Source organism: Lutjanus erythropterus, chromosome 21 (genome assembly GCF_056507025.1).
Source record: "Lutjanus erythropterus isolate fLutEry1 chromosome 21, fLutEry1.hap2, whole genome shotgun sequence".
In the NCBI taxonomy this organism is placed as follows: domain Eukaryota; kingdom Metazoa; phylum Chordata; class Actinopteri; order Lutjaniformes; family Lutjanidae; genus Lutjanus; species Lutjanus erythropterus.
This window is the reverse complement of record NC_139337.1, coordinates 17,025,627-17,049,534: the sequence shown is the minus strand read 5'-3', so window position 1 is coordinate 17,049,534 and position 23,908 is coordinate 17,025,627. Positions and strand designations below refer to the sequence as shown.

Here is a 23,908-nt window from a genome sequence, read left to right as displayed (position 1 = left end):
TCTTTCACGACAACAAAGTCACAGAGGGCAGGAGAGGTAAGACAGGATGGTGGTATTAATTTGGCCAGAGACAAAACATAAGCCTGCACTTAGGCTTTATTGGGAGGGTCTGTACTGCCTTTGTTCAGTACATGGATTATCTAAATATATCCAGAGCTACAACTGGAGCCCAGAGTCCTCCAGGTGAAAATCCTGAATATGGAAGCATCTCATTAATAATGCAACCAGGAGGGCACCATCATGACACATGCTTTACCACATTTATTCTCCTCACCTTTAAATCTGGCTCTCTTCTTTCTGATCACACGTGCACATGAAAAGTAATGACAGCAAAACACTGCTCTCTGAAGTGACTTTAGAGGCCTCCCCATATCCCACCAAATGCATGTACCTCATTTCACCTGTACACTTGGACAGTAGAGGGCACTAACGCAAGCCTAAAGGAACAGTTCAGATTTTCATGAACCACACTTGTCAGGCAGAAATGAACACTTTTTAAAGATTTTAAACCATAACACCTTCAACTATCCACAATAGAATTTAACACCTTTAGTGAAATATTAGTATTGCCTTCTCATAACTCTTTGTATCAGCTACTTTGATAACTGGTTACATGCTACAGAGAGGTCATATGAGAATAAAGCTTTCTAACTAGACTAACCTAGGTCTTGGATGCTGGTGTTTTGGTTTAAGATATCATTGTTAACTGGCCAACATGCTGCAGTTAGTGTATATTAACATCAGTCCCAGGTTAGCTAGGATATTTTGCACTTAGGTCCATGCATTGATAGCTCTACCAACGACTGGCTCAAATCAGTGGATGCAGTAGCTTCTAAGGATGTATGATTAATATCAAGGCCAATAGATTATCATTTATTAATCAGATGATGAAATTATAACTGATAAATATCAGCTGTAATAATATGTGATTTGACAGATAATGTCAAAGCATTTCTTTTTGATTCTTAGGCAAAATGCTCTATGAAAACCAAAGTATCACCAAAGTAGTGAAAACCTCAGGTGTGCATAAACTACAGATTATAAACCCTTCTTTTTAAAATACAACAATGTGAAATTATCAGTTCTTTAAAAGGAATCGGCCATAAGAAGCAGCTAATAATCAATTATCAGCATCGGCTGAAGAAAGTCCATATCGTGCATCCAAGAATCTTTGGCAGTAGCTTAGTTTCGGGGGACTTGGCCTGGAAACTGGAGGGTGGGCAGTTCAAATCCAGCACAGACCAGTCAGTACAAATTGTGCTGCTCAGGGCGCATGACTGTGCGGCAGCTCCATCCCTCGGACACCTCCTCCCCCAGTATGCCAACTATACAATGGCTTTCAGGGGCACTCACTCATATTTCTAAGAACAGTGTAATTTTACAAATGATCCGTGATTATGAATGTACAGACAAAAAGAAATGTCTGGCAAAAATAGCATACGGTCAATATTTAAGAGATCCCGCCAAAATTTCACAAATCATGTTTTTAGGGGAGCTCATGCCTTATCCCATCGGGATCAATAAAGTAATTCTTCTTCTTCAATCTGCCACTTAAAACAAAAGAATAGAAGAAGAATATAATGTCCCTCCTGCCCCTCCATACCTTTACTGTCATATCTTGCAGTGACTGTCACGCAGTCAGCTTTCGATCATTCATACACCACATGTAACAAGAAATATGCAATTCCATGGATGACTTGTTTTACCACTGCCTCCACGCTCACACATTTAACTGAGACTACTGAATAAGTTATATGCTCCGTGTTCAATTTGAAATAACATGTTGCAAAATGAAGGCCAGAGGTCAGCGAGATGTGAACACGATCACGGATTTTAAAAGCAGTTTGACGTAAAGATGGGAACTGAATGTGTTGCTTAACACTGAATTATTAGGTGTGGGAAAAAAGTTAAGCACAAGGTCATATTTCTTCTAGTTGAAATACAGTACAAATGGTGGGAACTGCAACCAGCTTTCCTGCTCTGAAAACTTAAGCCCACTATTGACAACCTTAATGAGAAGCTTAACAGATCCACTTTTTTCTGACAGGTCATTCCATCTTACTTTGTTTGGCTGCTGCAGTCAGCATCTGTTTTCTGCTGCTGAAATTGAGGCACAAAGTGGCTATATTCTCTATTTATAAACATCTTAAAAGTATAAACATAAATGAGACGTGGATTAGTGTTTGCACTCTGGGCTGTCTCCATATAATCAAAACATGTTACACTTTGTGCAATGTGAGCAACGCTGACTTGCTTTGTAGCTTTTACCAAATTCACTCTGTCTCAGTTAAACTAGTCCATTTGTACCTTTAATGATATCAACTATTCCAGGCACAGTAAACACTAAAATGTGATTCTGTTGTGGTTGCAGTACCTGGGTTGCTGTTGATATCCACTTTAGGGGAGCGGGGCGCTGGCCTGGGAAGTACACTCTCTTCCAGCGCTTTGGCGGCGGTGGAGTGTTGGGCCTTTTTAATGCTGGTGCCCTCGGCCTCCCACACCTGCTCCCCAAGAGTCAGCTGCACGGTGAAGATCTGGAACAGTGACACCCAGAGGGAGAGACATTATTACCCGACGGCTACACTACATTTTTATCAACATCCCTCTGGAACCCATATGGTAAGAGCTGTACTCTGCATGACCAATATTGGTTTGTGAGCATTACTTTAAAAAAAAACCTGAAGCATCACATAAGGAAATGCCATAAATAAACATGGATTATATCAACAGGAACATTAACTTTTGAACACATTCACTGATGATCATTTCAAAATACAACTGAGCCTACAAGTGAGACTTTCTAGATGAAGTAGTTGTTGTAGCTGTTTTCAGCATCAGTGTCTCGTCCCCATTCCTTACCTTAGCATGTGCAGGGCCTCTCTCATTGAGGAGCTTGTACTGTGGTTGGATCCTATTGAAACGGGCTAACTCATTCACCAAACACATTGGAGTTTTCTCTTTAGGGTTTGCCATGTTCTCCTGGGGCGGGCCTAAAACACACAGGGCAACATTACAGTTCCAGTAATGTAGAGATGTCTGTCTTCTCTAACAGAACTAGACAGCACTCTGCTTGTGTTGCTCAAAGCAGCAAAGAAAATACATTTAAAAAACTCGTCAGGATGATGAATGAACCAAATACTCATGGATGAGAGGCTGATGCTTGTGAAAATACAGGATGCAAAAATTACTGGCATCCTCCCCAGCTGAGCTATAGTTTCTCATCCATGAGTAAATGCAAGCTTCCTCCTGAACAGTGTACGGTTGGTGGATGTGGTAGGAAGAACATAGCTCCTACAAGAAATTGCTCACAACACGGTCTGGGGAGTATTCTTGAGTGACCAGGTCATGATTTCTGGAAAGAGACACTGCTGGTGACTTTTTCAAAGGTGTTGTGTTTTTCGTGCTCTCAGCACCACAAGCTGAGTGCCATCTAGTTTCATTATATTCAAGAAAAGACAGACATCTCTACGGCCAATATCTCCAAAACTCTGCAACTCACACCAAAACAACTGAAATGGATAAATAGCACTGCGGGTAAGAGTATATGTAGCTTGGATTTTGGGATTAGCTGCCCCTTTAAGTGTTAGATCATATGACTGAAATGGGGTACTTGCATATTGAAGCATGGATCAGAAATTTTGTATGACACAACTTTCACACGTAATTATCATGTCTTGTGCACAAGAAACAAAATTAAGTAAAGAAAACACTCATGAAACAAATGAGCTAATTAGCAGAAAAAACATGAGCATTGTTCAATAGATCTTCTCTCTTCAGCAGATGAACAGGGGCTCAGGTGTGTTTTCATTTGTCTGAAAGCTACTACAGGCTAGCGATTGTCATTCAAGACTGTGGCTTATAGTGCAGTCGGTTTAATGATAGGAAATATTATCAGGGTTAACAGTACAGTTTTAACAATAAGGAGTTCAGTGAACAGGAGCTGCAGGACTGTAACTGCCTATTCGTTTCATGTTTTTTTTAATAGAGCAACACATTACGCATGCAGGTATAACATTAATCTTGAGGCAGGTTCTCTACATGTGTCATTGATGAGTGAAAGCACTCACCACTGACAAATGAGGTTTGTGACAAGGTCTAATCGTGGTTAGGTCTATTCTGATAATAGTACTTTTTTGTCTTTTTTTCATTTAATATTCTTATATGACAACCATGGTTACACAATAACTGTTCAATGGTAGCACATTTGCAGCACTGAAACATTACATCTTAGATCGCCTGTGGCAACTCAAAACAGAGGATGCTGCTGATGAGATGCAAGTGGTTCATTATTAGTTAGACATCAAATAAACATCATTAATAATAATTAAGACCATGAACTAATGCAAAATGATCTTCATCTCCCTTGAAAGGGAGTTGGTGTTCTACCTGGCGATGTGGCAGACACAGGGGCGTCCCCATATCCGACTGCAGGAGCAGGGCAGGCGGGTGTGGGGGCCGGGCCTGTGCCATTGACGGAGGGCTGCAGACCCAGGGATCCTGGGCTGGCCATGGCCGTCGGGGGAACTCCGGGGGAGAGGCCAGGACCAGCCAGGGGTGCTGAGGTCTGTACTTTCACTTGAGCCATGCTCTATTCCTGGAACCAGATAACAAGTAACAACTTTTAAGATTAATCATATCACTTTAAACAGACTAGTGCTGGACAAAATCTGAGCTGTTTGATAAAAAAAAAAAGATTCATATTCATAATTATAAAAGATTTTTATACAATTAAAAGCTGTTCAGTGTCATTTGACAGATTTCTGTGGGCCTGGAGAGCAGACTTCAAACTGAGCAGCCCGAGGCCTATCTCACATTCTGATCCACTGGCAGCTAATACAGCCAGACAATGAAGCTTTATTTGAAGGAGCTTTGCTCATGTTACTGCTGCTAAGCTCCCCGGAAAAAGGACAGAATCCTGTGATAGCAGTCCGAACAAGACAATGGACACTCAATCACATTTTATTCAAGGCTAAAGAAAGCTACGAAGGCCTACATGAAGTAGACAACATGTAGGCTAACATGAAGAGCAGAGAGGGTCCAGCAATCCAGTGAAAGTTAACAAAACACTCTTTAACATCTTTATCTTTTTGTGCACACATGCAATATTTTGATGAGTGCAATCAGACACAGGTCACAGCCTGTGGCTATGCAGTATAAGTAACATAATAAGCCACCATGTGTTATTCATCATTGAAAGATTAAGATAAAGAGGCTAAAATGAAGAAAAACTAATTAAAAGGTACAAACTGTATCACACTATCTTGCCAAGATGTCTCCACTACTACATTAATATGTGGCAGGAACTGAAGGGATATGAGGGAAATTCTTTTCACGTCCCCACAGTGGTCAGAGCAAAGGGTCAGACACAGAACTGAACCCCTGGAGTGTGGGGAAATTGTATTTGTAGACTTTATGAAATGCTGGATTTGGACCTGGCACCTCCAGGTGATGGACAATGGATGATATCACTCTGTCATAGTTAGGGTTGTTAAAAGTCTCAAAGTAACACCACATATACTACAGATTTAAAACAATTTAATATCTGTGTTGAAATCGCCAAAGCTTTGAAAAAAAAATCTTAGTGTTTATTCAAAACCTCAGTTCACTTAATTCTTTATTTTCCAGCCTGAAATTAGGCTTGCAGCAAAAACAGACAAAGTTAAGTGAATTTTCTGTACCAGAACTGTGTTTTGCTTTCTTTTTGCCATGGTATCAATAAAAGCATTGAGTATTGTTTTTTTTTAAATTAGTATTGTATCAAAGTTTAAATTCTAGTATCATGATACTTCTTGTTACAGTCAAATAACCTATAAAATCAAATAGTTGTGTGCACAAAAATATCAGTCTTCTTCTTCACTCAGTAGTGGAGATGGTGGTTTTAGATATCACATAGTTCAAGTAGTGTAAGAAAATATCAGTATACGTCACGATTTTATGTTTTGTGACTCTGTATCAGTTCTCATAAAATAATTTATCACAATATATGCATAGATTCGTGGTTCAAACCCCTGACTGCTCACTGTTATCTATCTTCACTGTTCTGATTGCATGAAAATTAAACTTTCTGTATGCATATGGTGGTGTGTTCTTTATACTGACAGTTTTTGCAAAAATGTTATTAAAAAAAACAATATATGACCTTGCTTACAGTACCCCTTGCCAGATTCGTGCCAATACACAGCCCTGATATCAATGTATGTGTGTATCGGATCAGCACATCTCTATTGGACACTATGAAATGTTGGCTTTGGACCTCTCATCTCCAGGTGATGGACAATATTTCCAATGATAATGTCACCCTGAAATAATCTATAAAGATCACAAATTTGATCTTACAAAAAACCTATTCCTTTTTCTTCAATGAACAGCGTAAACAGAGACAGGTTTGACATATCTCATAGGTCACACACTGGTCAACTGAGACAAGGGCTGGGTGCCAAACATTGATACTTTCATGGCACCAACCAAACTGCTTCAATACTATCAAGTATCAAAAATGCCTTGTTCGATACTAAATTTAAATAAATATGGAGTTATGATAGTTATTTATATTTTACATAGTCCAGTATTATACAAACATCCCATCATTTTCTGCATGTCTTTCCTTTCTCATTTCTTCTCATCTTGTTATCCAGATTGAAAGTGCTCAGACTGAAAACAGTTTCTCCCGCTGTTTCTAATTCTTTTAACAACTTCTTCCTTTAAAATGAATAACTGTACCATAATGTGTAATGTGATTTTCTTTAAGTTATAATAAATTTGGTATCAGAAAAACTGAGAGGGTTTATCAGTTTCAGGTTTTGAGATGTTTTCATGGGCTGCTTTAATCGTGATTACAGGTGTCCATTGGTGATGGGCATGACTGGACAGGTGTAAACAACAGAACGGTGACATGTCATTAAAACAACTGCCATCGACTACATCCCCAGAATAAAATGCAAGTTTTCCTCTTATCTGTGACCTTAATTCATTGCATCCAATCGACTGTTTGTCCTGTTTGTATCTTCCTTGCATCTTACATGCCCCTGAGGTTTCGGGGTCACAATCCTACTTGCTTTTCTTTCTCTCTCACACAGCAACGTGCACAAATACAATACCAAACATCAACCTAAATGTATGTCTGTCGTGCACAGTGAGTTGAATATGGAGGTGGTTTGACTGACAGAGCTACAGGGCTGTCTCCTGCAACCCCCTGAACTGAACCTACATTACAGCTTCGACTGTGTCCAGCAGCTTAGCAGGAAGCTAACGTTGCCACCGAGAAAACGGTATTTCCTGCAAATGTCAGCTCCTAAAAACAAACCAACACAACTTGCAAGCATGCATACTGTCATGAATATGTCTGTGTGTTTTCTCCTGATGAATATACACCACATAGCCGCCTCTAGTAAAGCTAGTTTAGCCGGTTAACGTTCATCATGGCTGATCGGCCGAGCACCCCTCTTGCTAGCATCTCCATACCGCCCCATCTTCCACCAAAGTCTGGGGCATTTCAGTCCACCGCAACATCACACACGGACTGTCGACAGCGTGACGAACAATTCAGACAATATCCGACAACAAAGGGGGAAATATTTTATGGTATTTTTACCTTTGTCCAGGGCCAGACCCCAGTTACACCTCCGACATTGGCAAACACTAAAGAGAACTGGATGGAAGAGGGAACAGACCACGTTATTTGTCTGGGTAAAATATTAAAATATGTCCCATTAGAGGCAAACGACTGGTCATTTTGATATGTCATGTATGAAGTTTGTGTTTTGTTTACGTGATCAGTGTTAGGTATTGCATATCGTTAAGTTAGCATCGTTACAGTTTGAGGTGAATCTTGAATGAATCGACCACCCCCGCGGTGACGTGAATGGTTCAGTCCTGGTTTGCTACCTCAGACCCTGGAACAGTGCAACTTTGATTCAGAGCAAAAATGAACCTTTTCAAACTTGCTTTTTGCACACACGTCCATGCTGATTAATTTCGTCCTATACTAATAATTACAGAAATATTGACCTTATATAGTTTGAGTAATAATAATAATAATACATTTATATGATGCATTTCGGCACAAGTGTTACTGAATTTGAATCATTTTGGCTGTTTTTCTCAGGAAAGCTTCTTCATTGAGTGACTTTAATTATTAAGTTAATTATAAATCTTAGATTCAACATATTTTACCCCAAAATGTCGCTTAACCTCTCACAAATTGCAACATAAATAAACTCAACAGATCTGTGCCCTCAACATGAGAAGAAAAATGAAGGAAAGGGAAACTTTTAAATCTCACCTACATGTGATCCTACCAAAAGTGGCTTTTTAGTAGCCAACAGGCAAAGTGTTTCTGCTTTGTTTCTTTAATAAAATAAATAAAGTAGCCATCCATGACCTAACCATGTGCAAAAAATGATCATGAATTGTATTTGACATTGAATGTTTGAATTATTATGTACAGCTGAAAAAAACAACAAAGCAACAATCACTAGAAGTCTTATTTATAAAATAAAACTAATAAAATTAAATAATGTAATATTGTGGTAGCTATTGTCACAGTTTGGTATAATATTGAGATTTTTTTTATTGTGATATTCAATGTATTGTATCACTTAAAATGTCACTTTTATATTACTTTCAAAATACTCATGACTGCCAAATTAGTGCTAGTCAACATTAATAATGGCAATGATGAACATAAACATGTAAGTTTTGTAAGCAAACTAACAAACAAATGAAAACCAACAACAACAACAACAAAAAGATATTGCAATAAAACAAACCTACCGGTCATTTTGACCCACTTATATATTAAAGGATTGTATTTCTTAAGACTATTGATATGTTATAAATGACATTTGAATGAGACTAAAAGAGTTAAAGGTTTCTGTTGGAATGTGTGTGTTGTCATGTCACGTAATGTTTGTTTCCCCAGACAGCCCACAACCACAGACTGTAAAAAATAAACTGTTTTTACTTTTAAAAGTTGGTGTCCAAATTGCCTAAACATTTTACAGTGACTGAATTTGAAAAGACAATTTGAGTTAATTTTGTAATGACTCAAAACAAATAAGCTTTTCTGGTCAAATAAACTTCATATTAACTTGTACATGAAATAACATGTTTAATAAGCTTAAATTATTAAATTGAACCAACAACTCAAATATTTATAACATTTAACATTTATTGTAATCTATTAATTTGTGAGTGTGGGGGGGTTTGGACTGAATGAGACCACTAGATGGTGCCACTAAACTGCTTTATGCCTTTGGGCACAGGTACTCAGCTTTCTTTGCCAGTGTGCCCCTTTCGCTAAATAACTGGGGGCATGTTATTTAGTCAATTTAATGTGTATTATATATTTTATACATTTCATATACAATGAGCATACATTTTTTTAAAAAGCCCATAACTGTTCTTTCCCCCAAAATTCTTCATTTTCCAATTAAATGATTTTTTTTAACTGATAAGTGTCCTAACTAGTTTAACTTGTTATAAGGGCTGACAGATGAGTAAGATATTTTACTGTATTTAATAAGTGCAACTGCATTTTAGGTGTAAATGCTTCGGTATATTTGAAAGACTTTATACAACACATATCTAGAACCTCCTCCATCATGCAACCACTGAAATGTTGGAATGATTCATAAACAAACCATGAAACATAACTGCTTCATCCTGACAGATGTGTAAAATAAACATTTGTGGGAACTTGAGAATTATGTTTTTCCTGAGTATACTTTGATCCTTTTCAGCTAATAGTTGTCTTCCCCTGCGTAGCTCACTATCTGCAAAGCCGTCACACAAGGATCAGCCTTCACCGTTCCTGACAGTCCAATATATCCCATCATGCAAAACTGCCATATCTGCCCCTCCTTCCTGGGGAAAACAGAATTAATTTATTTTCATTATCAATTAGAAAATTATCAGAAGGCCATCCAGCACCCTATCAGGAGCCAGATGAGATCTTTCCTTTCACAGAGATGAAATACTGGTTTCATCCTGTTTTTTTAATCTCTTCCCTGCAGTAAAATCCTGGCTTAAAAGTCATGACTCTTATAATAGTGAATTGTGATGATTTTCCTTAAATGATGAATATCAGCATATATAAAATGATAAAAAAAAAAAACTCTGATGGACACTTTAAAGGTTGATCAACAATGTAACAGATATTTTGTAGCTGTAACTCTGCTCGGCTGATTGGGTGCATCACATATTAAAAACGAGAAGTTTTTGTGTTACAGTGCAAACATTGCTTAATAGATTTGATCATTTGACTACTAAACGCTGTTGTCAGCAGTTTCTGAGAGTCAATATGTTTCTTGACATCCTCAATGAAACTTACATGTCCTCAAACATTTTTGGACACTTTTGGCAAACACAATATAATTCCCTTTCTGAATTTGGCAGTCATCATCCTTATTCCCACTTACACTCCTTTGAAGTGGAACTATTTAGTTTTAATTTATGTTGGCATGAAATCCATAAAAGGCTTTCAGAGGGTGCAGAAAAAGACACATGAGTATTATATATTCAAACACTGTGCGAACCAAGGTTGAATAAAAGTGAATCTTTGCTTTTTATTATTGATTATGAAAATGAACAGGCACCTATTACATGGAGCTTGCACATCCCAGAACAAAAAAATTCAAATATAAATAACACACCCTCATTAGTGTTGATCACTCACAACAACCTGCAAGCTAAGAGTTCAAACCACATTGAAAAAGGAAAAAAAAAAAAACTAGGAAGAAAAGAAAAGAAAAAAAAAACATGTCACATCCAAACCCTTGTAACATATTCACTCGCAAGTATTTTCAAATCTCTTCTGATCCACTGCCCACTGGGTGAAGGCTTCTTGTCCCCACATGAATGCTGTCCTGACTGCATTTACACAATCATCTCAGTCCTATTGTCTTTTTCTTACAGCATGGTGACAGCAGACAAGACCGTTACAATGAAGCTAATAATAATAATAAAAAAAATCATTGGTTAAATAGATGTCTTTAAGTTATCAATATAGTTTTTGAGATAGCGGTGTGCTGTGGTAATCTCCTCTACAGTATAGAGTATCATCACATTCACTCAAGTTTATTCAAGAAAACTCAGCTAGACCCTGGAAAAAAAAAAGCAAATGCAATACAAACAAACCCAAGATGGAAAATTCAAGTATCTCTGACTGGATGGTGATAAACATTTCATTAGGAATGGAGTGATTACAGTCTGAAATAATGATCCTCTTGAGGTGAGGTTTGTAATATCCATCCCATAAACCATTAACCTAAGTTATGGAAAGACTAAAAGTTGTCACAATGTCTGATGCCAATAAGAAAAAGTAGGGTTTAAAATTGCATGCACCCCCACTGTAAAACTACTAAACTTTTTATGTATTTTTTTTTTAACCAACAGTAGTGTTTGTTGCTGTCTGTACACATCCTAATTAGCAAAAGATGCAGGCTAAGTTCCAATGAAATAAAGCACTCCTATTATTATCATTCGGCAATAAAGTAAATGCATCCTCTGCTAATTTCTTTCACGTCATCCAACGATTTAAAGACTTATATACAATAGTTTCAGACATGTTATAAGTTTACAACATAACAGTCTCTTTTGGTGAAAATATAGTTAAATTCAAAATATCTGATAGGTATCTTTTTAGAGGTGATCTCTTTATTGAAAAAAGTACCTGAGCCAAAACTCTGACCAGGGGGAATCACAAAAGCCTCGTCTCTGTTAACGACTTCTATAAAGAATCTCCTTTTCGTCATTCATTACCGTTCAGGAGAACAAAGATTTAAATTAAATAACAAATACAAAAAAAGAAGAAAAAAAAAGATCAAAAAACATACTGACCCATCAAAACAACCCCCCTTTTCAAAGCATCAGCTAGCTGAAAAAAAAAGGTACAAAAAAGAACTCAAGACAATTTAAAATCAAACATTTTTAGAAGATTAAAGCATGAAATAAAATCCTTTAAAAAATAGTATCGTACAAATAAAAATGGATCATGCGACAATGTTCTCTTACAGACATTCTTTAAATGGAAGAGAGGCCGCTGCACATCTTCGAGGCTGGACAAGCGAACACTACACGAGTTCAGCCCAACTTTACGAGGAGACGTACACCGAGAGGTCATCAGCTGACTAAGAGATCTGTTTGATTCCCATCTGTACCGACATTCTGTCCAACACTAGGAAGAACTGCAGCCAGGTCTCGAGTTGGAAGATGAAGAGGAAAAAACCGTCTACTCATGATACAGTGTCGCAAACTTAAACCCTTCAACCTGATAGATACGTGGAGGACTTCTTACAGTCCAACTGCAAGTTGGGAAAAGCGTACTAATTGTGCCTTTTTAAACTAGATACTTTCACAGTGCATATAATTAAAAAAACAAAACAAACAAATGGATGAAGCATTTTCTTGGGGTTATGATGGTCAGATCCCTTCCAGAAAACAATTAGATTTGGATTTCTCTTTGTAGGCCCAAGCATGCATCCATCAGTTATTATTGCACAACACAAGGACCTTAAAATGCACCCATACACTAACAAAAAAGTAACAATAATAATCTTAAAACAGGAATTATAATCATCTCACTACAAATCCACCTTGCTTGCTTGCCTGCTCGCTGCATCACTACCTTTTTGCCAGAAACCGATCCGTCTTGGGTGCATCTAAACGTTCCGTTATTTTCATTCTCTATGTTACAGCCGACTAAAACATGCATCCAACTGTCCTCGGGGGAAATGCAGTCAAGAGCCTCCAGCGCATGGCGTCCATTGTTCCAGTCAAAGGTCAGAGTTCAAAGACTGAATGATTAAAAAGTGCTTTACGTAGGTCAGTAGGACTTCTTTCTTCTACGATTATTACAAAGTTTGTACATTAGCATGTATCATCTGTGAAGGAAAACAACAATTATTCAAATGACATCACCATTAGAATGACAAGCTATTGTTTTCATCTACTCAAACAAAAAAGAAAAAACTTGCTTTTCCCGTGTTTTCGTGTCCAAGTGACTAATTGAGATGACAATTTTTGAAACTGGTCCAGTATTGAGGGAGAGCACTGCAGCAACATTTGTTTATATTGTTTATATTGCCTGCACTGCCTTGTTTTGCCGAGGTTAGCTTTCACACCTGATGCAGACAGTATTTGTGTGCACGTGGCCTGTACGGGAGACCAACTTCTTCAGTGGACCCGAGTACAGATTAATGAACCGTGCCCGAGAACAGTGCGCAGAGGTCACACGAGGCTGGGCAATATGTTAAAAGTTTCCAACTATCCATCGTCTGCCCATCCTTCGGCAATTGGTGATTTATAAAAATCACTCTTCACCCAGCTCAGTGTACTAATGGTCCAGCTGAGTGGGTGTGTACTGTGCCGCTGGATGAGAGCATGTTGAGAAGCAGCAGCCGTCGCTCACACATTAGCAAAATACAATGACATATACTGCCCCCAAAATTGGACAAAAAAATAAATAAATAGCCAGTGAAGGATTCAGCCCATCATCGTTAGGCGATATATTCATCCCATCGCCCAACCGTAGTTCACACTAATCAAATAAACTGGACTTTGGGGTCCAGTGTTCTCTGATCCAGGCCCAGGTCCCTAATGTGAAAAAAACCCTAACACATGTTTTGTTTGACCAGAAACAGCTTTTTCATCGCTCTCGCAGAACTTGCCAGACTCTTTGAAATGTACTTAATGACTTACTTAATGACTTAATAGTCGTCTTCATTCAAACTCGACAGAAACAATAATAGATAATTATGTTAAAATTACAGTTTTGTGAAAAGAGATTACATTGTAGCTTAGTTTTACTTCCGCTGGCTGCAGCATTTTCTCTCAGTACCAGACCAACTGTTGTCCCCATTAGTGACTTGGACACAAAACCATGTGGAAATAGGGTCCAGGTAGAACCAAAGAACCAAAGTTACCTTTAAAGTTTAAAAGACTCACCATGATACCACCATTTTGTCTTCTTTGGATTTTTGTTACACGTTCTTACATAAAAGGAGTTATCAGGCGGTCGTCTCTGCAAAGAAAGAGAACATTCAGATTTAACATTTAACCAGCGTACAATTCACACGAATCACTGCATTCGTCCCCAATAGGACACGTCATTACAGAATCCCTACCTTTTCTTTGCAGCTGGACAACATGCTGATAATGCTAAGACAAACTGATTGCACTGAGAGGGCTGGCGACCAATCTTCCGTTAGAATAGATAGACAGATGTGACCATTACTATACACATGAGGGTGGACAGGTATATTCTCTCCTGTGAACATTACCTGCAGTAAAACAAAGAAAAACAAATTAGGATAATTCAATAAATATATCATAAATAATAAGTTTAGAAAGGTGATGAGGATTTGATACCAAAAAATGACATAAGAGGCCAAATGCTGCATCCTTATTAAAAATCGTTTCTATATTTTTCTACTGAATTGACAGAATTTTGGTGGTCAGTGATACAATTTGGCAGAGTCTGGAAAAAGTTGAGATTTTTTCATTAATGACAGAAAATAATGAGACTTGCTGCATAAGCTCAGGCTTAGCACTGTACAGCGACATGAGGCTCTGGGATTAGGACAGCGGGGCCGGGATGGGGTGAGAGAGGGGAAGAGGGAATGGGAGAGTTAGAGAGGAGACATGTTTTATTTAAAAAAGGAGTTGCGTTCTATAAAAAGGAACAGGGGATATTAGTTGGTAAAGGGTTGCAAGAGTCCGAGCTAAACAGGAAGATACAAAGAGTGTGATGAGAGGAGAGGAACTTGAGAGTGAGGCGCTTAAAGTAGAGAGAAGGGGGGAGTCAGAGTGGGTAAAGAGGGTAATGAAGGGTAACAATGGGTTGAGGCAGTCTGGCACCAGATAGGGCCTCACAGGAGAGTGCAGACTCCACATCAGTGGGGCTGGAGGGGGATGACAGGATGAGTGTCACAGATAGGAGCAGAAAGTGAAGCTGGCACTGTACTCATAACATCAAGACAACTGAGGAGGACTCATCCCTGACACAAAGTTTAAATATTTACTGAGATGTCTGATACACTCAAAGTTACAGCAGACGAGTACTGTGGGTAATCTACATGTTGTTTTCTCAAGACTATTTTACAGCCTTTGGGTCCCTTTTATTTTGGAACTGTAATTACCAAGTATAGCCAGAATAAAATCAATGTGACCTAATTCATATAGGCAAAATGGCAGTTTTGCAACCAATTCAGGTTGCTGCATGTGACTCTGATTGCCACATACATCACCCCACAATCACCATCTACCTTACACAACCAATAGCCAAGGATATAGTAAATACAGAAACAGGGAAAACTACATAAAACACAGCCCGAAAATACTATATTAAAAAGTGAAACCACAAACATGACATTGTCAGAAAGCTGCAAACAAATGTGGGTATGCCGTATGTGAGAAAATGCCTGGATGTATAGTCTGTTAGCAAGAATACTTCATGATGCCCCGTGAATTCACTGCACATACTCAACCGCCCCACAACGTATTGCGTCTCTGCAGACGCGTCCCAGGAGGCAGAAGGTGACAGCACCACATTGTTGTGTTGTGTACAATTCTCACACGCGATTACTATATTCACCTCTGATCATTTTTAGGAAGGAAAGTCTATAGACTCTTACTGGTAGTTTTATAAAAAAGAAAAATATTTGAAAATGCGCTCCAGTGTTTTTGGAGTTGAGAAGCTCCACAAGCACCTGCAGGAGAAGCCAGCCAGTCAGTCCTCTCACAGAGCCCTCTTCCCCCGTAGTCATCTGTATGACAGTGAAGGCAGCAACATCTCCATCTGCTGTATCGTCTTTATCTTTCTTATATTTAAGCGCTGCTTTAGATAAACTTTGTAAGATAACATGCCATTAGGTGACTGTCCACCAAAAACCTATTGTATTGCCTGGTTTATATACAGTACGCCTACAGTACAGCTGCTGTCATCTGCATCAAACAGTCTTTGTGGAACTTCACTGTTTCTGGTAACTGAATAATGGAGATTGTAGTCAAAAATGAGTTTGCAGTTTATAGCATAACATTAACCAGGCGTGAAATTTATGTGATTATAGGCAATATTATAGTATTATTCCTTTGTTTGTATGTGTTTGGTGCGTGTAATATCCTTGTTTAGGACAAGATTTAGAAACTAAACTGCAATTAATATGATCTGCATTATCTGACCTGCTCTGTGGCCTGGATCCATTTTTATCAGTCTGAATATCTTTAAAGTGAACGGTCACTTCAGTAGCCTCCTCTTCTGATTCTCAGTAAAGAATGCCAATGATCTTCATAGTTATTTAACCTTAATTATCTCATCCTTTTTAAATCGCACATAACCCACAAGCAACTTTTACATTTTTCCCTCTTTATTTAATCAGCTTCAGTGTAATACTGATTTACATTTGTATAAACATTTTTCAGTATTTGCTGCTGAGATGGATAATGTTGTGATAGTCATGTGAATGGGAACAGTCTGCTGATATTGGCATACTTAATGAGTCATTTACCAGGCAGTATGCAGTACAAACTGATTGAGTATGTAGCAGGCAGTGTGTTAGTATGTGATTCTGAACACAGTCTGTGACAGGACTCCACAGAAACTGAAGCTACAAGCTGTTCATGCAATTGTTAACAACTGAGTTTAAGTATGCCTTCGTTTCTTCTCATAACAATAACAGCATTGACTATGCACACATACAATACTGTCACAACTACATGTGTGCAATATAGATTTACCACTGAAGCTGCCCACACAACCAATAATGCACTGCAGCAGTCAACACTGGAGTCCTTTCAGGGGCCCCATGAGGACTCTAACAGAGTCTTTCCTATCGGAGAGGACGGACGCTAAGTGGCTAAGTTTATCTAATTTTCTCTACACCGACTCATTCTCTATTTTTAGGTGGCCAGGCTCCTGATGAGTGAAACAAGATTGTTGAGTTAAACTAATCCCCTCAAACGTGGCTTCAGTCAGAGCCCTGTACTGATGTCTCTGTCAGTGATTCCAGTGTCTCCAAGCCGAGATTCATTCCACGAACAACTGCGGAGGCAATGTGTTTCATGTGATTATTGCAGGCATCCAGACAGTGGATACAGACACATGGATGCAAACTGTGGCATTATATGATTTGCTTTGGAAATCAGTTCCATAGTGAAGAATTCCATTCTTTGATCAAACTATATCAGAGAAAATGGATATTGGAAATTTAGTCAGGACAGCCAGCAAAGCAGACAGGACTTTCTAGGTCCTCAAGACAACAAGGTCAATGGACTACACTTCATGGCACTTTTCAAGCTGAAAGCAAGACAAAGCACCTCACATTTAGCCACAAACAAACAAACAAACAAACAAACAAACAAACAAACACACACACACACACACACACACACACACACACACACACACACACACACACACACACACACACACACACACACACACACACACACACACACACACACACACACACACACAGATGGCTGCTTACCTGAGGTGAATCAAAGGGATATCGACTACTAAATTTGAAAAGCAGCTGGAATTTCTCTCCTTCATACAGTGTGCCAGGTGCTCCCTCCATGTCTACAATCCACCTGAAAGAAAGGCACAATATTAGAATGTGTCCAAAACAGGTCCTCCCAACAACCAAAACACAAGCCAAGCAGTTTAACTTTATTTAAAAAGCTGTTTTGGGTACACTCAGTTGTCAATGTGAAATTTAATTAACGAAAGCATCCAGCAGTTTGAGAGGACCGATTGAGAAATGGTTCATGTGATTTTTCAATTTTGTTGTTTATTTCTACACCTTGTGACAACTTCCAAGAATGATATGTTGCAAAATATTTTTGAGGTAATTTAGAAAGCAACAGGAGAATTATTACATTCCTCTTGTCAGGTGATGGTATCATGTTAACACTTCCTTTAACAACAAACCTTCACTGTGCTTTGGGGTGACATGGTGTTACACAGTAAAGGATTGTTTGTTTGTTTGTTTTTTTAGCCTTACTAGCAGTGGCTCCAGGGATGGCAATGTCTGTCTGTCTGACATATCTCATGAACTACTCAATGGACAGCTGTGAAATTTAGTACAGACATCCGTGGAGCCCTTCATTCTGCAGTGTGCATCAGTTGGAAGCATGTACAGAGTGACTTGCATGGATCACATTTCATTATCATTAAAAAAGAATCATACAAACTGCAAGCTGCCAGTGCTGCAGTAAGTGTGTAATCAAAAGCTTTTAGTCTGACTCATTCCAGCGACATTCAATATTCAGCTGGGTTATGACAGTGGTTTAGTAATAATGTGATACTCTATTGATCTAGTGAACAAAATCTATTTTCACCCCTGTAGCCTGGCTACAGAACTGTGCTGACTGAGCTGCACAGAGGGATTCAATGTCTTGCTAAGAACAGGAGATGATTGGACACTCAGGGGCTTGATTTCAGGTCTCTGGGATGAAGGGCAGTCTACCTTCTCAATATGACCCAGGGGCTAGGTCTTGCTTCACTGGTTAAAAAGCCAAATATTGAAATAAAAGTGCAGAACATGTATGGGTAGAAACCTCCAAGGAGAGGAAAAAGGAGCACTGATGACAGCATCACAATCTCTGGCCTAATTTCTTCCAGGCAAGCAGGGCAGTCAGGACACCAAAGAGACTTGTGGCTGTTGTTCGGGTTCATTGCCTTGTGTCTTTCAGATCTAGCCTCGGGTACATGATCATTTAGGTCTACATACAAGGTCAATCCAGTTGAAAACGTCACCCACAGAGCGTCCGAAAGGAGCTCCATTTTTCCTCAGGAAGTACAGCTTAGAGGGAGGCAGTATCACTGAACATGATGCTGAGTTACACCTGATGCAACCCACGCTGAGCACAGCCAAGGACTCCAAGGACATTATGCTCAACTTGCTCAAATTCCCCATAGCCTGGTGATTATATGATCCAGTCAACAAAAATAACACCGAGCCATTTAGCGAAAGGGGGGAGAAACTGTGCACACGAGAGACTCCGCAGCGCTTTAAAGCAGCAATTTGCTTGTTTACGATGGCTGACAGCATCGAGCGAAGCCATCTGCACTATCACACAGTCAAGTGAAAGACATTATAGTCTAATGAGCAGCACCGAGAGACAAAGTGTACTATACAAACAAAAGCTATAACTAAAAACACATGGACTTCTTATCACTGCCACACACACACACGCCACGGTGAGCTTTTTCCCCATGTTTGTTTTTAAAAAAGGATAAGGTTAGCTTTAACATCAAACAGGAACAGAATATTTGTACCTCACTGCTCTAAGACAAGTGTCATAAAACAGGCAATTCTCAATTACTGTTTACCATTATGACAGAAAACTAACCCAGGTTCACAACATCTTTCAACTACGGCCTGGCCTGCACTGAATTTCTGGAGCCAATAACAATATTATGGAGTAACAACAACAACAACAAAAAAAATCAGATAATGACATCAGTTCTTCCAGGAAGTTTGTGATCAACCTGCGTGACAATCAATTTTTTTCAATTTTGTCCAATCAGTGCAACTTTGAACTTTGAATCCACCCAATCTGCATTATGTAAAAGTTTTCTAATCAGCACATATCTGATTACATATATGCCAATACTGACAGACACTGACTGAGTTATACAGCTTCGATAGGCAAATACTGATATATCCGTCTGGCTTTGCTTTCAACATCAGAGGTGAAGACAATTTGACACGCCCATACATACCATCTCAAACTGAGATGTACAGTGAGAGTGGAAGCCAGCTGAACTGGTTCGGAGGCCTGTCAGTCATGCAAAACAAAACATTCATCCAGTCTGACCAAGAGATTGTTATCCAACATAATGGATCTTCCATTGTTTTCTTAAAATAACCACAAGCATTGTAGCATGTATTGCCGCTTTACTCTGGCTATAGTGCCAAGCAATGATGCTGGAAGACATTCAGATGAGCCCAACCAGATAGTAAACTTTCAAAGACATTTGAATGACTGCCAGAAATTTGTCTCGAGTCCATTTACACAACCACAACTCAGTTTGTCCTCAACTGCTTATCAGGCACAATTTGACTCACTTGGTTACAGTATTCACAGACATTTAAAGGAACATCTAGACGACAACCAGACAGAAAGGTCAGCCAAGCAGCCTCTGTTCCTTGCTAACCTAGCCCAACTCCTGCATGCCAACTGTTAAATATTTTATTAGGATGAATAGTGACACTGTGCATTAGAGACACTCTACTGAGGGGCCAGAGCTGCCAGTCACTGGAATGACCCCGATTCCTCCTCACCAATCGCTGCTGCTGAGACTACAGGAGCTTTGACTTAATACCTCCTACCACTTCTATTGCAACAATTACCTTTAATGCATGTGTGGAACCAGCCATGATCACCACTCTGCCCTGTCATGGTGATAAAACATGACGTTTTGCAAAGCCACACTGAATTTGTGTTTATTCACAGATGCAAACCTCCTTCAACGACTCCTGTAGGTGTAAGGTGGCCACATCCTCGTGTTTACTGTGTCAGAAAATGCTGTCATGCTGAAACAAATGAATCATATGAAATAAAAAAGAAAAAATACTTACTGTGTGATAGTGTTCTGTACACTTTTTTCGTTAAGAGTCATTCCTGGGGGTGGATCATTTTGCAGGGCTAATAATTCCTTTTGTAGCCTTTTCTGTTGGATAGAAAACATTTTCATTTATGCTTTACGAAACTCAAAAATGTTAAAATTTATGCATCATGACAATGTACAACTAACAATTTCATTTTACTTTTTCATTTAGTCCATAAATCTCTCTTTTTCAAGGGAGATCTAGCCAAGACAGCAGCATTGGAAAGCTCAACAGACAAGAATAATAACCACAATAAAACATATAATATATAAATTAACATTTAAATAATTAAATGCCTACTACAGTGACAAGTTCCAACTGACTCATTCAACACTGTACTCATGAGAGCTTTAAAATCAGGCAGGAAGGGAGACAAATTTTCTTAGTCTTTTTGAAGGTTATTCTGAGTGAGGGGAGCAGAACACATAAAAGCTTTCTTTACCAGCTCTGTCCCTCCACTTGGAGCAGACAGAGAGACTAAATCTGGTGATCTCAGATGATTACAACAGTCATGTCTCTGTGCAATCACAGTGCAAATGTATAACAATTCACTCAGAGAAGCTTTATAAAATAGTAATAGGGCTGGTGAGATATAACAGAAAAAATTCAGACAATATGAATAATTACGACAGACCTATTTTTAATAAAGACCCAGAGAAAAAAGTTTAATTTAACCACTTTTCTTATTAATTGAATCACCTTACTTATCAAGGCACACAGGTAATAGAAAAGTGCCATACTGATGAGCTTCCCTGTCCTTTTTTTTTTTTTTTAACAAAAAATGTCCTCGTTGTCTTGCACTAATTTTCTCACTCTACACTGTTTTGTTGTTGTGTCATATGCTGACAGTTCAACTGAACAACACACCTGCTAAATTATTGGTTTACTGGCTAAATTATCAAGGGATGTTATGGGCTGTTTATGAGTCTGGACATATTAGTTATATGCTTTTACATACAACAGTTTACATTTAGGTGAAACTATTGAACATTTTCAAAACAATTTATTATTTATATTGATCAAATGTCTATTGAGATTACATATCACTGTTGTTTTATTGCCCAGGCTTAAACAGTAATATATATTAATGTATTTATGAATATCTTATATGTCTTCTTGTGGTTACTGATGTTGTCCATAACCTTGTGCTCCTGTCTGGGTCAGGTCTCCCTTGACAAAGAGATCATTGATCTCTACGGGATTAACCAGGTTAAATAAAGAAAGAAAATAAATAGCACAAATAATAGACATAGGGGAGACTATTTAAATAACGCAAATAAAGAATATAGTGCACGCCTGGCCCCGAATTATATCAAGAGATCCATAACCAAACCACTGCAAAATATCAATGATGATTAGATTTATCATTTCATGATAGCTGATAACATATAGCCTAGCTAACGTTTTGTAACGCTATAGTAAAACCTCACCTTGACTGATATGACCAGCTTACCTTGACTATAAACCAAACGATTTATATTAGACACAAGCAACAAACCCAGTTCATCATGGGTGAATACGTAAAGTTAGCGTCATGGGTTTTAGGTAAGGAAAATCGACACAGCTGTTAAGAGAAAGCGATACACCTGTTCAGCTCAGGAGGAAACTGTAACCACTCAATCTGCGCACTGTCTCGTTAGCTGGCTAACATCAACGGCAGCCAAATAGCAGCTAGCACTAATTTAAAACACTGGAATTAACTTAAACGCAAAAAATGATATTCCTTGAATTATGATCCGTGTGTTGCTTCGAATAAAATACACCGCCACTCGTGAACATATCTATCCAGGAAGCTGGTTTCTATGCTAGCCTCGACTTGGTGCTGTTGATGATGATGGGCTAGTTGTATTGCTAGCAAAGACCAAGCGCTTACCCTGAACAGATGAGGATAAATCTCGTGGCTTTTACTTTAACGACATCGCTACTTCGAATAAATACGTGACCCTAAGTGTTGTGGTTAACAAACTAGAGGAAAAGATCAGACTGAAGGTCAGGTAAATTCTAAATATGCGATCGCTGTCAATTGTATTCTTACCTGCATCGACGCCATGATGGAAACCCCCCTGCATCAGCGCAGAGTGGAGGACTGTACGTCAGGCAGTCACGTGACAGGAGGAGTTGTTTTGACAGAAGAAAACAATCCAGTGTCGTGCAGCGTCAGAGACAAGAACCCGGTCACCTTTTTTATGTTATGGCATTAACAGACTACTTTACAGCGTTTACAACTGCATTTCATTGAATTTAAGAGTAAATGTCGTGTTAAATACCGCTGAGGTCACAGAGGACATGAGGTAGGAGGAGGGTCAATGACCTCTGCTCAAGGAGAGATGACCTGCCTCACATCCCTCATCCAAATGTTTCAGTTTAATTTTAAAAAGTTTAGTTTTAGTTTTTTTTTTTTTATCAGTTTTGGTTTTAGTTTACAACAATATGTGAAGGCAATTGACTCACAGTAGTGACTCACCGTCATGACCAAATTGACAAAGACTAAAACTAAAAACATTGCCTGTTTTTCTTTTCAGTTAAGTGCAGTACTAAGTTTTGTGTAAATACACAATATTGTTTAGGTGTATTTATGTCAGTTAACTAAAATGTTTTTACACATAGTTTCAGTTTTTAGCTTAACTATAATAATAGGATATCTGTAAGAACCTTAATCCAGAGTTAACAAGTAATGCTGTTTTTCATGTTTGTCTTGTAGTTACTAAAATGATGACTGTCAGGAAAATAATTAACTTAAGGTGAAATATTAAAAACACTGGTTCTCCACTTAACCATATCATTTAACAGTTATTCATCTGTAATTACACTATTATACATTTTATTTAAGAAGGCCCTGATACACTTGTGTGATAAATTAATATCTTGGTTATTCTGTACTCTTCACCTCCCTTTTAAATATATATATATATATAAAAAATATAAGAGGCATAAATGCATAACATGTTAAAACCTCATCCCTATTCATTCCCAGTGAAAGCTGTTTATGCAATGCACAGGATGTACATTCATTTATCTGCATTAGCAAAGTTTAAAACATTTTGTTCAACTCGAGTTTTCTAAGATTTCTGCAGAAAAAAATAAAAAACATTAAATGTTCTATCTGTAGTCAGTCTGAACTGTAATATGATAGTAGTTCCCACCTGATATGGCCGCTATAAGGAGCAGAAAATAGACCTTTTTTCACTGGAGTCATATTGATATGAAAGAGTGTAAACATGTTTTGTTTTTTTCACCAATGATGCTAATTAAGATTTTGTTCCATTAACTGCAGCAGAGCCTTTCACAACAGC

At 38.4% G+C, this 23,908-nt stretch overlaps 2 protein-coding genes across 3 annotated transcripts in view; both read right to left on the bottom strand.

The window, feature by feature from the left end:
- Window positions 1-7,692, bottom strand: part of stau2 (staufen double-stranded RNA binding protein 2) — a 110,429-nt gene extending 102,737 nt beyond the window's left edge. Inside the window, exons 1-4 of the mRNA XM_084747154.1 lie at window positions 7,592-7,692; window positions 4,387-4,594; window positions 2,860-2,990; window positions 2,375-2,534 (exon numbers count right to left, since the gene is read on the bottom strand). Coding sequence (XP_084603280.1) covers window positions 2,375-2,534; window positions 2,860-2,990; window positions 4,387-4,585 — 490 coding nt within the window. The 5' untranslated portion in view covers window positions 4,586-4,594; window positions 7,592-7,692. The remainder of the gene's footprint in view (window positions 1-2,374; window positions 2,535-2,859; window positions 2,991-4,386; window positions 4,595-7,591) is intronic.
- A 2,848-nt stretch (window positions 7,693-10,540) lies between these two features.
- ube2wb (ubiquitin conjugating enzyme E2 Wb) lies at window positions 10,541-22,716 on the bottom strand. 2 transcript variants are annotated; one of them, XM_084747277.1, is made up of 6 exons: window positions 22,651-22,716; window positions 20,586-20,677; window positions 17,487-17,589; window positions 14,124-14,279; window positions 13,945-14,020; window positions 10,541-12,881 (listed from the first exon to the last, which is right to left on the bottom strand). In XM_084747277.1, the coding sequence occupies exons 1-6, from the start codon at window positions 22,663-22,665 to the stop codon at window positions 12,868-12,870; spliced, it is 456 nt and encodes a 151-aa protein (XP_084603403.1). In that variant the 5' UTR covers window positions 22,666-22,716; the 3' UTR covers window positions 10,541-12,867. The 2 variants fall into 2 exon arrangements, with proteins under 2 accessions (XP_084603403.1, XP_084603404.1); XM_084747278.1 differs by lacking the exon at window positions 22,651-22,716 and adding an exon at window positions 22,489-22,539.
- Between the last annotated feature and the right edge of the window lie 1,192 nt (window positions 22,717-23,908).

Excerpts from the sequence above, each read along its gene's own strand:
- ube2wb (XM_084747277.1), bottom strand. Across the intron at positions 17,590-20,585 it reads GTACAGAACACTATCACACA|GTGGATTGTAGACATGGAGG; the intron begins GTAAGTATTTTT and ends CCTTTCTTTCAG. Across the intron at positions 14,280-17,486 it reads ATCCCTTTGATTCACCTCAG|GTAATGTTCACAGGAGAGAA; the intron begins GTAAGCAGCCAT and ends GTTTTACTGCAG.